Here is a 15,658-nt window from a genome sequence, read left to right as displayed (position 1 = left end):
GGTACGAACGTACCCAGATGGTCGTGCCATCTACCAGAGCTGCGGCTACACACACGAGCTTGGAACAGCTTTTATAGTGATGGGAAAGATGCAAAAGCGCGTGATCGGGTGGTGGCCGATCAACTCACGAATGTGCTGGTTGAGAATCAAGGGCCGGTTCTTCAACATCAGCATCATCAACGTGCACAGCCCTCACCTCGGAATACCGGTGACGACAAAGACGAATTTTATGCGTAGCTGGAGCGTGAATACGACCGTTGCCCAAAACATGATATCAAGATCGTCATCGGGGATTTCAATCCTCAGGTCGGAGGAATTCAAACCGACAATTGGAAGGTTCAGTGCGCACCAGCTGACCAACGAAAACGGCCTCAGACTTATTGATTTCGCCGCCTCCAAACGAATGACCGTACGTAGTACCTTTTTTCAGCACCGCCTCCCACACAAGTACACCTGGAGTTCACCGTACCAAACTCAATCACAGATCGACCACGTTTTGATTGACAGCCGGCACTTCTCGGACATCATCGACGTCAGATCCTGTCGAGGCGCCAACATCGAGTCAGACCACTATCTGGTGATGGTGAAGATGCGCCCAAAACTCTCCGTAGTGAACAACCTACGAAACCGGCGCCCGCCTCGGTTAAGTACCGCACGACTGAAGCAACCTGAGGTCGCGGCAGACTACGCGCAATCGGTCGAATCAGCGCTGCCGGCAGAGGGCGAGCTTGACGAAGCCCCTCTCGAGGACTGTTGGGATACCATCAAGACAGCCATCAACAGTGCTGCGGAGAACGTCATCTGTTATGTGGAGCGAACTCGACGGAACGACTGGTTCGACGAGGAGTGTAGGAGGGTGATGGACGAAGAGAATGCCGCACGGGCGGCAGTAGTGCAAAGAGGCACCCATCGAAATGTGGAAAAACACCGACAGCGGAAGAGGCAGCGAGTCCGAATTTTCCAGGAGAAAAACCGCCGTCTGGAGGAGGAGGAGCTGGAGCAGCTGCATCGTTCCCAAGAAACACGAAAGTTCTATCAGAAACTCAACGCATCCCGCAAGGGCTTCGTGCCGCAAGCCGAAATGTGCCGGGATAAGGACGGGGGCATCCTGACGGACAATCGTGAGGTGATCAAAAGGTGGAAGCAGCACTTCGATGAACACCTGAACGGCGCACATGCAGGAGATCAAGACGGTGGGGGAAGATACATCGCCGGCGTAGCCAACGACGTAGAGGAGCCGCTCCCAACGATGAGTGAAGTTAAGGAAGCCATTCGCCAGCTGAATAGAAACAAGTCGGCTGGGAAGGATGGCATCGCAGCTGAACTCATCAAAATGGGCCCGGACAAGTTGGCCGATTGCCTACACCGGTTGATAGTCCGGATCTGGGACATAGAACAGCTACCGGAGGGGTGAAAGGAGGGGGTAATATGCCCCATCTACAAGAAGGGCGACAAATTGGACTGTGAGAACTACCGAGCGATCACTGTCATCCATGCCGCCTACAAAGTGTTGTTCCGAATCCTTCTCCGCCGCCTAACGCCACAAGCAAACAGATTCGTGGGAAGTCATCAGGCCGGCTTCAAGGAGGGACGGTCTACGACGGACCAGATATTCACATTACGGCAAATCCTCCAAAAATGACGGGAACATCAAGTCCCTACGCACCATCTATTCATCGACTTCAAAGCCGCATATGACACGATCGACCGTAACGAGCTATGGAAAATCATGGACGAGAACGGCTTTTCCGGGAAGCTGATCAGACTGATCAAGGCGACGATGGATGGGACGCAGTGCTGTGTGCGGATTTCGGGTGAATTGTCGAGTTCATTAGAATCGCGCAGGGGGCTTTGACAAGGTTATGGTCTATCCTGCATGATGTTCAACGTGGCGCTGGAAGGTGTTATTCGACGAGCGGTGGGCGAAATTGGGGCACGATTTCTAACAGATCCAGTCAACTTATCTGCTTTGCCGATGATATTGATGTAGTCGGCAGATCATCTGCGGCGGTGGAGGAGATCTACCGCAAACTGAAACGCGAAGCAGGAAGTATTGGGTTGATGATTAATACGTCCAAGACAAAGTACATGCTGGCCTGCGGATCCGAGACCGACCGAACCCGCTTGTCCAGTAGTAACAAGGTCACGATCGATGGCGACGAGCTGGAGATAGTCGAAGACTTTGTCTATCTCGGCTCACTGGTGACCGCAGACAATGACACCAGCCGTGAGATCCGGAGGCGAATTATCGGCGGAAGTCGTGCCTACTATGGACTCCACAAGCAACTCGGTCGAGAAGACTTAGCTCTCGCACGAAGTGAAACCTGTATATGACGCTCATTAGACCGGTTGTTCTCTACGGGCACGAGACATGAATATTGCTCAAGAAGGACCTGCGTACACTCGGATTATTAGAGCGACGAGTGTTAAGGACCATCTTTGGCGGCGTACAGGAGAACGGAGTGTGGAGGCAAAGGATGGACCACGAGCTCGCGTGACTCTACGGCGAACCCAGTATCCAGAAGGTGGTGAAGGCTGGCCGGATACGCTGGGCGGGACATGTTGCGAGAATGCCGGACGACTGTCCTGCAAAACAGGTGTTCGCTACGAATCCGGTAGGAACAAGACGAGCGGGGGCACAACGAGCGAGGTGGTTAGACCAAGTGGAGCGTGATCTGGTGAACGTGGGGTGCCCGAGAAATTGGAGAACGGTTGCCATGGACCGAGTGAATTATAGGAATTATGTTCGTCAAGTTATGTCGTGAGACGGTATACTATGTAAATAAAATAAATAAATAAATAATCCCAAACATAAGACAGTGAACCGAATCATGTTGCTTGCTGATTCAATTTATAAATTTACTATGTTTTTGATAGATTTTCTAATTGCGCCTAGTGGCCCATGATACCCCATTCTCCTCTACAAAAATTACAGGATGACGAGAGTTCCTAATTTAAATCGTTTTTGAAATTTTTGTTATTTATTGTGATTTTTGTCATTTTTGTTATTTTTGTAATTTTTGTAATTTTTGTAATTTTTGTAATTTTTGTAATTTTGGTAATTTTTGTAATTTTTGTAATTTTTGTAATTTTTGTAATTTTTGTAATTTTTGTAATTTTTGTAATTTTTGTAATTTTTGTAATTTTTGTAATTTTTGTAATTTTTGTAATTTTTGTAATTTTTGTAATTTTTGTAATTTTTGTAATTTTTGTAATTTTTGTAATTTTTGTAATTTTTGTAATTTTTGTAATTTTTGTAATTTTTGTAATTTTTGTAATTTTTGTAATTTTTGTAATTTTTGTAATTTTTGTAATTTTTGTAATTTTTGTAATTTTTGTAATTTTTGTAATTTTTGTAATTTTTGTAATTTTTGTAATTTTTGTAATTTTTGTAATTTTTGTAATTTTTGTAATTTTTGTAATTTTTGTAATTTTTGTAATTTTTGTAATTTTTGTAATTTTTGTAATTTTTGTAATTTTTGTAATTTTTGTTATTTTTGTAATGTTTGTAATTTTTGTAATTTTTGTAATTTTTGTAATTTTTGTGATTTTTGTAATTTTTGTAATTTTTGTAATTTTTGTAATTTTTGTAATTTTTGTAATTTTTGTAATTTTTGTAATTTTTGTAATTTTTGTAATTTTTGTAATTTTTGTAATTTTTGTAATTTTTGTAAATTTTTTAATTTTTCGTTTTTTTGTAATTTTTGTCATTTTTGTTATTTTTGTAATTTTTGTAAATTTTTTAATTTTTCGTTTTTTTGTAATTTTTGTGATTTTTGTATTTTTTGTAATTTTTGTAATTTTTGTCGGTTCAATCATTTTGAATTTGTATTCGTGATTATTTATGTTTGCCGGTTTTTTATAATCCTCATTTCGATATCAGAACTAAGATTCCACAATTTCAAATTCTGAACTTTAGCTCCAGGATATAAAAGTGGCTCCAGAGAGCAAATTTGCAATCTAACGTTAGCATATTAATTTTTTTTAACCTGTTTCGCTTAAAAAACCATAAGCTGCTAAGTGCATATTTTATTATAGGTAGCGTTCCAGATTGCTGAATTTAAGTTTTTGTTTAATTTTACTTCTACATAACTGAATGAGAAAATCAACTTAAGAACATAAGATTGCAACTGTGCTCTCTGGAGCCATTTTTGTATCCTAACTGAGCCTCAAATGCACCTCGGTTCGTGAAAGTATTTTTAAATGATGTGGCATTGATAAGCCAAAACCAAATGCCTTTTTCCCAACCAACAATGCTTTGAGCGACTTCCATGCACACACATTGACTTATGAGACCTTTCATTGCTGCTGCTAGCACATTTGCAGCCTTTTATCACACGTCAATGGCAGCTACCTAGTAGAAGTTTATGAACTGCCAACCACACAGCATCCAGTAAAAAAGTAGATTCCACCAAGCATTGCATTGATGTGGGGTAGGTAAGCTGCCGACTTGAATGAATCATCAAATCTATGGGTATGCTGTGCTCCAATGCAGGTTGCTGGAGGTTCGGCACAATCTTGATTCCGCCCGCTCACTCTTCGATCTCGACGCTGCTGCTTAGATACGAGCGAAACGACGAGACGCCTCTAACCAGCAGCAGTAGCCGAGCCAAGCCGAGACGTCCATTCATATGTTCCCAAGTAGGTACCGGAGCTTGGCACGGCGCGCTTTTTTCTTCTGTGATGGGGAGCGTATCAATATGGATGTGAATGGGGGAGAGACATTCACTTCGAACCAGCCGCCCGATTCTTGCACATTTCGCACATACTCATTCGCTGGTAGGACGTCATCGAGACTAGACGCGGTGTGCCACTTTCGGTGGTTGTTCGGTGTTATAGTTGGTGTCATGGTTAGCGAACGGCTAATTGTTGTAGCCAGCGAAAGCTTGTTTTAAACGGTGAAGTTCGAACTTGATTGCGGAATAATTTGCGCACCGAGAATGTGACGACGACGAACAGCAGCAGCAGAGCGACTGGCTAGCTAGTGAAACAACCTGTTTGAAATTTCAACTTTGATTAGGTGAAACCACGTGTAGTCACAATTGGTGTTTTGTTTGCTTCCTGGATTCCCGGTTCGCTGATAACAAACCGGGTACTGTTTGAAGTGTCTCATTGATGGAATACTTGTGTAGGGCAATACTCATTTTTTTAGGTGTAAAAGTAAAATTTTGTGTGTGCTGTTCGGATAGTGATACTCATTATTCAAAGGACCTTTAAATTATAAAGCCATTAAGAAACAAAAACCTGCTGCCCTGTAAACGTCAACAGCTGTGTTATTTTACAAACACGAGTAGTAGATATCTCACAGAAACTCTTAATGTGTTTGTTTTGAAGATGTAAAATCATTGCAAAAATTACGAAAATATGAAGAACGGAGAGTAACGAAAACACCTAACGCCTCAACCCAAAATTAAAGATATTTTTCATAAAAAAAATTATGGGATCGAATATGTTTTATTTCATATTCCCAATTTTACCAGATAAAAGCCCATTTCCGCTTTACGTAAAAATGAACGTGGAAAATTTTATTTCGTCAATAACTCAACAACGCGACGAAAAAAGGATTTGTGAAATAGTGGAATCGATGGGTAATCGTTGAAAGATGAAATTCCAGAAGGACAGATTTTCCAAATTTTCAAAAAATCAGTCAATAACGAAAATACGTTCATTTGGAAGGAGTGTGGGGGAGGCGGGGGGGGGGGGGTTGTTCAGTTTCAAATGAGACTGCTGCACACCAGACCCGTGCGAAGGAGACGTCCATGTCCATTTCGAATTTCAAATTATGTTAGAAAAAATAAAAATTCCAAAAAAAGGACAATAAATAAGCTAATTCATTTCTAAAACCATATTCAAACCCATAATCATTACACAAACTCGGAAAAAAAATTACTGGTACGAATCAAAATAAATCACAATAAAAATTTCAAATCAATTTTATTTCCGGTTAGTCATTAATAAATTATTCGAAATGTTGATTCTTATTCTGAACTAAAAAAAATTAAGTAAGTATTTTCAAAACATCAGAAATGGAATGCGAATTGAAATTAGGAATAAAGCCAGAATTTGAGTGTGTCAGTTATCAAGAGTGTCAGTTATCAAAGTCAGAGATAAAATTCTTTATTTATATTCAAATTCTACCAGTAATCATTATAAAAGGCAATACAAGTTAATTTTTGATTGTGTTTGCAGTTATAACTTTATGTATTTAAAATATAACAACAATTCATTACAATTCCTCATAAAAAAATTGCTGAAGTCTGAAAAATGATTTGGTTTCTGCTTTGAGAAATATCATAAATTCAATGTAGTTATTACTTCTCTAAACATTCGTTAAAAGTATTTTATTTTACAGAATATGGAACAGTAAAAAACAGAAAACTTCAATAACTTTTTTTTCACAGAAGTCAAAATTACTTGCGTTCTTGGGGAAAGAAATGTGCTATGAACCCTTATTTCGAATTTTAATTGTTATGTTTAAAAGTTTTTTCAGAAAAGTGCAGATTTTTCCTCAATAATTTTTAACCTATTTGATAATATTTTAGGGCACCAACATAAATCCAAATTAGCTCTTAAATTCTTTTCATCTAACAAAATGTTAATTCTGTGGCTATGTGAATTTAAAAATACCCTTTCGAATGTGGAGTTGAACATTTAGATAAAAAAAATAGATGCTGATATTGGGTTCTTGAAGGAATATTTCATATCAGCATAAATTTGTAATGATTCAAACGATTTTTTTATCTAACTAATTATTCATCAAAGTAATGGATGATCCTGATTAGATACACTTCTTCAAAAAAAAAACAATATTACACGACCATGATGCACACTGTTTCTTTTCTTCTCTCCATTTCATTGAACTAAATTAGAGGTTTGTATTTTAATAAAAATTGAAATAAGAGAAGTTTAACAAACTTTCTATACATACATACTTATTTTAATATAATTTTAAACAACTTATACATCCTTTTATAAAACAATCTGCGAATTTTTAATATTCACTGCAAATATTGTTGATAAAGAGATCATTTTCGTCATTTGCATATCGAGCAGTTTAAATATTATCAATTTAAGAACTCTTTAAATGATGAATCTTCTGATATAAATGTAATTTTACAATAAAAAAAATACACACATTTTCATAGAAGAAAACGTGAAAAATTTCTCAAGTTATCTACAATATTTTTCTTGAGTATCTATATATCACCGCAAAACTCTCAACTCTCACTAAAATTTGAGTGATTCTCGTTTGGAAATCCAAACATTTATTTGAGTAAGTGTTAACAATTCCTATGAATTTAAAACTTAATATTTTATTATTTTTCTGAAGTATATTGCTGAATTGTGATTCGAAAAAACAAATTAATATTAACTCTTGTTTCGATTCTTCAATTTTATTCAATTAATTAATATTAACTCTTTTTCGATTCTTCAATTTCTAAAATTAATACATAGGCAAGCTTTTGGAGCCTATGTTTTAAAAACTGGTTTTGGAGTTTTATTCTTGAACTCAATTTTTATCAGATTTTGTTCATCACCTCTAATTTAAGAAGGAGTATTTCTGGTATTTTTAGAAAATTGAATAGATATGAATGTATAACAATGTATAAAAGACATTCGAATTAAACACTGTAAGTGCCTTAACAAAAGTAATTTGGTGAAAATCGGTCTAGGGAATTGCAAGTTACAGCCGTTTTAGTTTGGCAGACCGATATGTTTCCATTTATAGGAATTGAAAAAATTAATAAATTCTTTTATTTGACAATCACCCACACGGAGTGGAAAATTTTAAAACTCTTAAGGACATGCACTAGGAAAAGTTCAAAGTTCTTATAGAAATTCCAGCGTTTGCGAGTATTTTGTAACGATTTTTTGCCGCTTGGAAGGGGGGGTCACCACGACCACCACGACGCCCCCACCCCTCCATAGGACCGAGCCTGTACATATGCTAGTGGTTTTTTGAGTTATTGATAAAATAAGATTTTTTCACGTTCATTTTCACGTCAATGGGCCTTAAGAAGAAAGTACCTTCTAACACAGATGAATTTTTTCCATATGTGCCTCGATTTTTCAGTAAAAGAATGGTTGTTATATATGTCATCATATTAAAACAAGATCTGGAAACTCTTTTTTTTCTAAATAAATTCTAAGCGAATCACTGGAATAGCATTTATTATTAATCAAATTACAATCAATCGACACTGACTTTGAAAAAGATAATTTAAAAATAAATTTAAATTTTTTGTTTGAAACTATTGTATTGAATAACTAAGCAGTTTTAAATAATTTATACAGTCTGTCAAACCCTTATCGACTTAGATGGCGTATGTTTTTTATTAGCAATGTAAAAACCCATAAAACAATTCACAGCTTAATTCTAGCTTGAAGATAAAGTACAAGTTCTTTGACCAATGTAAATCCGCAAATTGATCATAAATAATTTATTTTATAATTAGAATCCTGTGAAGGTTTTTTTAACCACTGTGTGTGCAATGGAATTTGTGTGCCTCTATCGTAACAATCATCCATTGTGAGTTTACTATTGCTCGAACAAATAATATCCCTATACGAACGGAATCCGCAAAGATCAAAATCTTCAAAATTAATCCAAATTTAATTTTATATTTGTGGTTTCTGCTAGTTTATGTTTCCAAACTGTCTCTGATTAATTATAAAATTAAAATTTTGTATCAAGAATTAAACCTTTGAAACTGCGATCACCTGCAATTTGAAATCTTAATGAAATTCTCAAATTGATAATTTGAAGTAAAACCTAACTTCGAGCTGAAACTGAATCTGAATTCTTATTCGAATTCAGATCTGAATTCTGCCGTTTTAACATGAGTTCAAAATCTGAATTCCGAATCTGGAAACGATTTTTCAATCTAAGTTCCGGATAATAATTTCTATTTTTTTCTATTAGTTATGAACCAACAAGGTAAATTTGTATGAAAAACCTAAATCAGAAATCTTTTATGAGGTTTCTGAATTTTAGGATTTTAATGTGAATTCCTTCTTCAGTTAATTATTAGAAATTCAATTTCTAAATCTAAATAATAAAACCAAATGATGAAACTGTTTCAGATTTTTCGATTCTGGATCATCATTATGAAACTTTCTGTAGTTCCAATTCTGCAAAAGAATTAAAAGTTGAAATGTTTTAAGAGTTGTAAGTTTAATTTTTTTTTTCACATTCCGAAATGATGAGTGTCGAATATGGAAAATGCATCTAGTAGAGGTTTAAAATGCAATACATACCAAGATTCGAATAAGGTTTTTTCCAATGATGATCCAAACTGGATTCCTACAACAACAAAAAAACTGAATAAGAGTCCGAAATCTGATCACAGACATCGAATTTCAATGTGTCAGAACAAATTTGGAACCACAATATCCAGAATCAATCTAATCTAAGCTTACCAGATATTTTTCTGCCAACATCCGGGCCTTGAAATGTTGGCTTATTTTTTCTAAATGTTGGCTTATTTTTTGATTTTAATCAAACCATAGAAATTACTGAACTCAAACTATGAAGATAAACTAAATTTCACTCGCATCCATATTTAATTAATCATAAATTTAGAATTTTGAGCTGGAAATGATACCATATAAAAATCTTTTTTTTTTTCAAAAATATTAGGAATTGATTCCTGAAAAATAAACATTTTGCGTCAATAGATCATGGAATGGTAGATAATAAGTTCACAAATCACACTGGTCAAAAGTGTCTCCAGATCACATCCTTTTACCCACTCCCCACAATAAATTTTTTTGCTAGGATGCAGAGGTGACCTCGGTCCTAAAGCACGAATTATTTCTTTCATCCCTTTCTCTCTTTTCCAATCTATCTTTTGACTACTAGGACGTGGCCGGCGCCGTTATTGATGATTAAAGAGAGAGCATCAGTTTTGGGCATTGTGAATGTGCTGTCAGTCCCAGGCACCATTCATTTGACCTTTGAACAAAATTGGTGGCCTCGGTCAATCACGGAGTAGCAACCATTGGCGATGTGGAATTCGTTCTACTGAGCCACGCCTGCGATCATGGGATTCGAAATGCTTTTTTTCAATATCATTGTTATACCAATAAAGAGTTTCTATAAAGTATACTGAGAAAGTTCAACGGCATTGGTCAATATTATATTAATACTCGAAATTTAAATAAAGCATTTCGGGTTCAATGTTTAAATGTGGATGTGAGTAGTCAATCAAGCTAAGCTAAGCTAAGCTAAGATTACGCTTTTCCAAAAATGAGCACTTTAAAGTTGATTTGTAACTTTTGAACGGCGCAATAGATGGCGCTGTTTGTAGTCAATTTATAACGTATTTTTTTGGTGAAAGCATTTGAAATTTTACACACTTTTTTGACGATTTTTTTTTTCGAGCTTGTACGTCTGTTCTCTACGGTTAAAGTAAATTTCTTATTTATTCCGTATAAAATACTACTAAAATACATAGTTAGGTATTACACCTTTTGTTTTCTTGATTTCATTGAATTATTCAATAAAAAATTACTTGATTTATAGGTTTTGTGCAACAATATAGTATGCAATTTTGTTGCATACAAGCTTCCGTGAAATTTATTCCAATTTATTTGTTTTTCGCATTATTTCTATTGTCCCCTCCTCTGGCAATGTTCCCATTCCGAGTGACAAAAGAAGGATTTGAAATTTGTTCCGGTTGTTTAAATTATTTGTTTTCATTCTTGCCATACATCAAGTCTAAAGTTTTTACTTGATTTCTTCAGCTAAACCACGCGTAAGCTTAAAGTGCTCTATATTTTTCAAAAAAATATTAAATTTTAATTTAGCTTGCTTATTTTGGCTTTGTTTTCACACCTAAATTTGACACAATGCAATGGTTCAATTTCTAGAAATCTCTTGCTTGAATTTTTTTGTGAATGAATGTCTCAAAATAGTTTAATTTAACCCTGTCGGAGATTCATCCCTAGCTCGACTTAGGATAGGTAATTTGAATTGAGAGGTAATTTGAGTTTAGTTTGTGTTATTTTAAAACGACACTAAATTCCGGTTTTGCGTCAGTGTTTTTAAATTTTACAGTTTAGAAACTCAACGTTATAAATTCAATATCACAAATTCCTAGTCAAACTGTAGGCATGAACATAAATTTCACCAAAACGAATTTCCAATTCTTACACAGAACTAAATATTCTGAAAATATGCCGCTAAGCATTCTGAAATCCACATTTAAACTTTAACTTGAACTTGCACCGATCTTATAAAATTTTCAATCAAAGATGCCTTTCAGAAACCATAAAAAAATTCAAACAAATATGAAATTTCGTTAAAGAATTGACTATTTCTAAATTTGAACTAGAAAGTTAAGTAGGTATTTGATTTTTGTAGTTTAAGAACATAAACTCATTTAAGTACCACTCATGAATAAAGAGGTAAGCTTTTTAAGCCCATAATTTTTAAAGCAGTTCTGAAACTGTAGATTTAAGTTTTATTGCAAGAAAACTTATGAACTCTAAAATATTACTCTAACAATTTAATATGTAAAATATGGTTTGAAATATTTTTAAAATTACTTTTTGTAGGCAATGACTAAAGCTATGATCATTTAGTATCCGGGCACTTCATTTCAGTGATAGCTACGTTACAAGAGCTTGGATATGCAAAACTTTAGCAGTTTTGTGTTGGTTATGAAAAGAACTATCTTGCCCATTTTTCAGATTTTTTAATTAACGTGTGTCTGACTGTGTGTCAAAACTGGATTAAAGAAGTCAAATTCTTTGAGATGCCTACTCATGAAATGGTTCCAACCCGATTCCAATTGGTTTTTTCTGGTGAATGTGTGTAAAATATTATGATTTTGATAGGTACATGATTGAAAGAAGTGTGCTAAGATAAAAAAGAGATTTTTTGATAAAGTAAGAGTATTGCTTGAAATTAAAAAAAAGTATTTTTTTTATATTTTTACTTTAAATGTCATATTAAAACCAACATTTTCTCCATAGAAAGTTTTTCGATCAAATGAATAGTTTTTAAAATACACACGTTTGTCCGGATTCTAAATTATTATAACCTCATAAAAGAAAAATGTCGCATGGATATTAATTGGGTCCAATCTTAAACTGTTTTCAAAATTTAAATTCAGAAATCTGAGTTTTTAAAACAGATTGAGATTTTGAGATTATCAAGTCATATAAGTTCTTCTCATGCATACATTAAATGTTGAAATTACTTTTTCTGCTGATACTTCGTACATGTTCATTTTTATTTAATTTAATTTTCAGATCACAATCCATCTGTTATCCAAAACCTTTCCAAACACAATGCCTTAACAATCTAAAGAGTGATTATTAACTAAGCGGTGCTCGAGTTTTCCGCTAAAAGTGGTCCTTCATTTGATTTCAATTCTCCTTTTCGATTAATCTATCCGCCTGTTCGCTAGAATGATTATTGAAGCGTGTGTTCCTGTAAACGTACCATTTCGATGAATTCATCACTCCCCTACAAACATTTCAATTGTAAAAACGACGATAAAAATTTTAACACGGACAAACCGATTTAATAAATTTTCAATTAATTTTAAACATTTTTACATTGACGAAACAAAGTGTCTCTACCCTACTGATAACTATAAGGTGTGAACTTATAAATAACATCACTTTCATCTAACACCTTTTTCTACAACAATGTAGGTGGATACTGTTCCAGTGAAGAGTTTGAGTGTTGGAAGCGGTTTTTTTTTCTTCTTTGTCGATATTTAGATTTTTGAGGAGCAAAAAGTGAACTCTGAGGTGCTCTGAGTTAAGTAAAGCATAAGAAAATTGCTACCACGAGCTCCTTATGCTGATCCATGATAAACTAGATCAACTATCTACTTATAGTTAAACTTGTAAAGTCGAGCAAGGAAAAAACTTTTTCCAGCTTGGCCATCGCTTTGGTATATTTTTCTTCAGAGTTCAGAAAATTATGCTCCAATTTTCCACACGTGTTTGTTATCTTCCATCCAGATAAAATCCTTGATAACACATAATGAGTATCACTATTCCATGGCAATGCACACGTCTTGGCAGCGGGGGTCCTTCATCAATTATTCATTAAAGACGACCAACAAAACAACACAGCATCTCGTGAATTATTTGCCTAGTCAGCACTAACAAAATCAATTTTTAACAGTTCATCGGTTTAAAGTGTTTTGCAGTGCAGAAAACGCAGAGGAAGAAGAGCTTGGTAAAATATTAAACACAGTGTCGAGAAACAAGCTTAATAACCGTGTTAGCTTTTTGCAAACAACAACGTGAGAAGGCAGCCAAGGCTTATACATACAAAGCTCCCTTAGCGCTATACTTATGTAAGGCGTCGTCAACAAGCCCCTGCAAAATACTCACACTCAGCGCGACGCCCGATACAGATCCACGCCAGCGACCATTCAGGATTGTTTACCATGGCGTCGTCATCTTTGGTGCGGTTGAAGCTGCGGCGGCTGCCGGCGCTACTTTTTTTGCTACCGATGCTTTTGACCTTCACACAGTGGACTATTCAACAGGTGAGAGTGGTTTTCCGACATCATCGTTCAACAAACGAAAGGGGTCTCTATCATGAGATGGGTTCAATATCGTCAGTTTTAAATATTTATATCGTTTTGAATCACTTTATTCTGAAATTTGAAGGAATTCTATTTCGAGTGTTCAGGAAATCAGACAAATCAGGAAGGAAAACTCCTGTATCACCGGACACTGTTTAAATGACAGTTACTTTTTCACATTCGTTTTTTTTTTTTGTAACCGTAATTTGTTAGGAATGAACAGTTTCGAGACTACAGGATAATTTCCTAATCTCCCTTCCCGGACAGAACCGCTTTGAATGTAAATACAGGAAACAGGATAATTTGATAACTGTTTTCCTGAGATGTTTTGCTGTACTGGAATCGTCCTGTAACTTCAGCTGTTAAAAATACAGTTAAGAAGATTTAAGATTAATTGTTACTAGTTTTATTCGAAAGTATCTAGCGTGAATGATATATAGTTTTATGAATAAAATTATTTGCTGTACGTAAGACAAAGGATTCATTTTGACTTAAAAAGATGTCCAACAATGTCACACGCAGTAAAACGTAAAACTAAGTTTCTACATAATCCATAAATATTAGTCAAATTTCCCAGCGTTTTCCCTAAATTGAAACGATATAAAATCGGCCAATGTAACTTTTAAAAACAATAAAGATGATGCCCATTACATTCGGATCACAACTGTATCCAGACCTAAGAAACCAAAGATTTTTTTAATCCAACTCTGATAGGGAAAATAAGGGCATAATTACCACAACAGTGCCTAAATGACCCGACTTTTGAAAAAGTTATGCACTGCAGGCGAAAATTGATCCTAGGCCTAGTGCCTACAAGATCTCATGCCAAATTTGGGCCAGATCGGATCACAGGAAGGACACGCTCAACAAGCCTGAAGCTTGTATGTGATTTTGAGACATTTTTTGGGAGGAACATGAAAAGCAGTTTTTCACCAATAACTTTAGTTCCCTTTGGTTTCACAGGTTTTGAATTTCCCATAAAAATTTGGGGCAGTATAAGTGTTGACAAACCTATCAGGAGTTCGGCTCGCCTTTGTCTGAAACCACTCTCTAGGCCTGAAACATTTCATATTGCTCTATATGACGTTCACAAATTGAAACGAATCAATTGAGATTTTGATTCGCGATTCAAGTAATAACATTTGTATTGAAACTCAAACCTGACACACAAAATACCTAATTCGTGCTTAAAATGGGTTTTTACAAAGAAGTGTAAGTTCAAGTTCAAAATTTGAAACCAACCATTTCTACTTGAAAATTCATTCAAAGAATACTAATTTAACATATCACAAGTTGGTTGCCATGTTGAAAGTGTTTAACACTTACGATAGTCAACAGATTTACATAGCTAAATAAAAACAAAATCCTAGTATCGATGAATTTATTACTAACCAATTTTATTGAAAAAAGTGTAAATTTCATTCCAAATTTTATGTTGATATAAAATATTCCTCAAGAAACCAATTTCAGCCTCAATTGTATTTTGTGTTTCTCATTCTTCTAAATCTCAAACTCCATATCCAAAAAGTGTTTGACAAATTACTAAGGCCTCAAATTTCACATTTTTCTTAGGTGCAAGGAATTTAAGATATGATTTTGAATAATTTGGGTGTCTCAAATATGCAATAAGGTTTTTTAAAGAGCTTTGTTTTTGAAATCACTTTTAAAAATAGGTTAATAATATTTAAGAATTTTTTTTTTTTTATTTTTATGACATAACAAAAAATAAAAAACACGCTACAAATCGATTACCTACTCACTTTCCCCTAGATCGCAACTAATTTTTGTCTCTGCGAAAAAAGTTATAGCAGTCTTCTACTTGTTCACTTCACTCCATTTAAATCAAATTTGATTTAAGATATTTTTAACGAAAAACAAATGCAGGTTTCAACAAATTGGTTTAAATTAATATTATCTTTTCTATTTTTAATTGCTTCACTCTAGTCGAATATGCTTTTAATGATTTTTTCCAAGTTTATAAAAATTGTTAATTGAACTTGTTTAAATCATGCATAGTCATCATCAATATTATTCCAAAATTAATTAAAGTATAAAAAACAAATGAGAAATTTGTTTTTTTTCTCAATTTCTTGAAGATTTTT

The 15,658-nt window shown here is 34.9% G+C and overlaps 1 protein-coding gene across 11 annotated transcripts in view; it reads left to right on the top strand.

The window, feature by feature from the left end:
• The first annotated feature begins 4,752 nt into the window (after positions 1–4,752).
• The window catches only part of LOC129756674 (glutaminyl-peptide cyclotransferase-like), a 38,796-nt gene continuing 27,890 nt past the window's right edge, over positions 4,753–15,658 (top strand). Inside the window, exons 1-2 of one of the 11 annotated variants that reach the window (XM_055753608.1) lie at positions 4,753–5,020; positions 13,163–13,517. In XM_055753608.1, coding sequence (XP_055609583.1) covers positions 13,416–13,517 — 102 coding nt within the window. In that variant the 5' untranslated portion in view covers positions 4,753–5,020; positions 13,163–13,415. Of the gene's footprint in view, positions 5,129–13,044; positions 13,518–15,658 lie in introns of all 11 variants that reach the window. The other 10 variants (XM_055753606.1, XM_055753609.1, XM_055753607.1 and 7 more) reach the window with 10 other exon arrangements.

Source organism: Uranotaenia lowii, chromosome 3, assembly GCF_029784155.1.
Source record: "Uranotaenia lowii strain MFRU-FL chromosome 3, ASM2978415v1, whole genome shotgun sequence".
NCBI classification, from domain to species: Eukaryota; Metazoa; Arthropoda; class Insecta; order Diptera; family Culicidae; genus Uranotaenia; species Uranotaenia lowii.
Note: the sequence above shows the minus strand (reverse complement) of the source record. Positions and strands in the feature narration are given on the sequence as shown.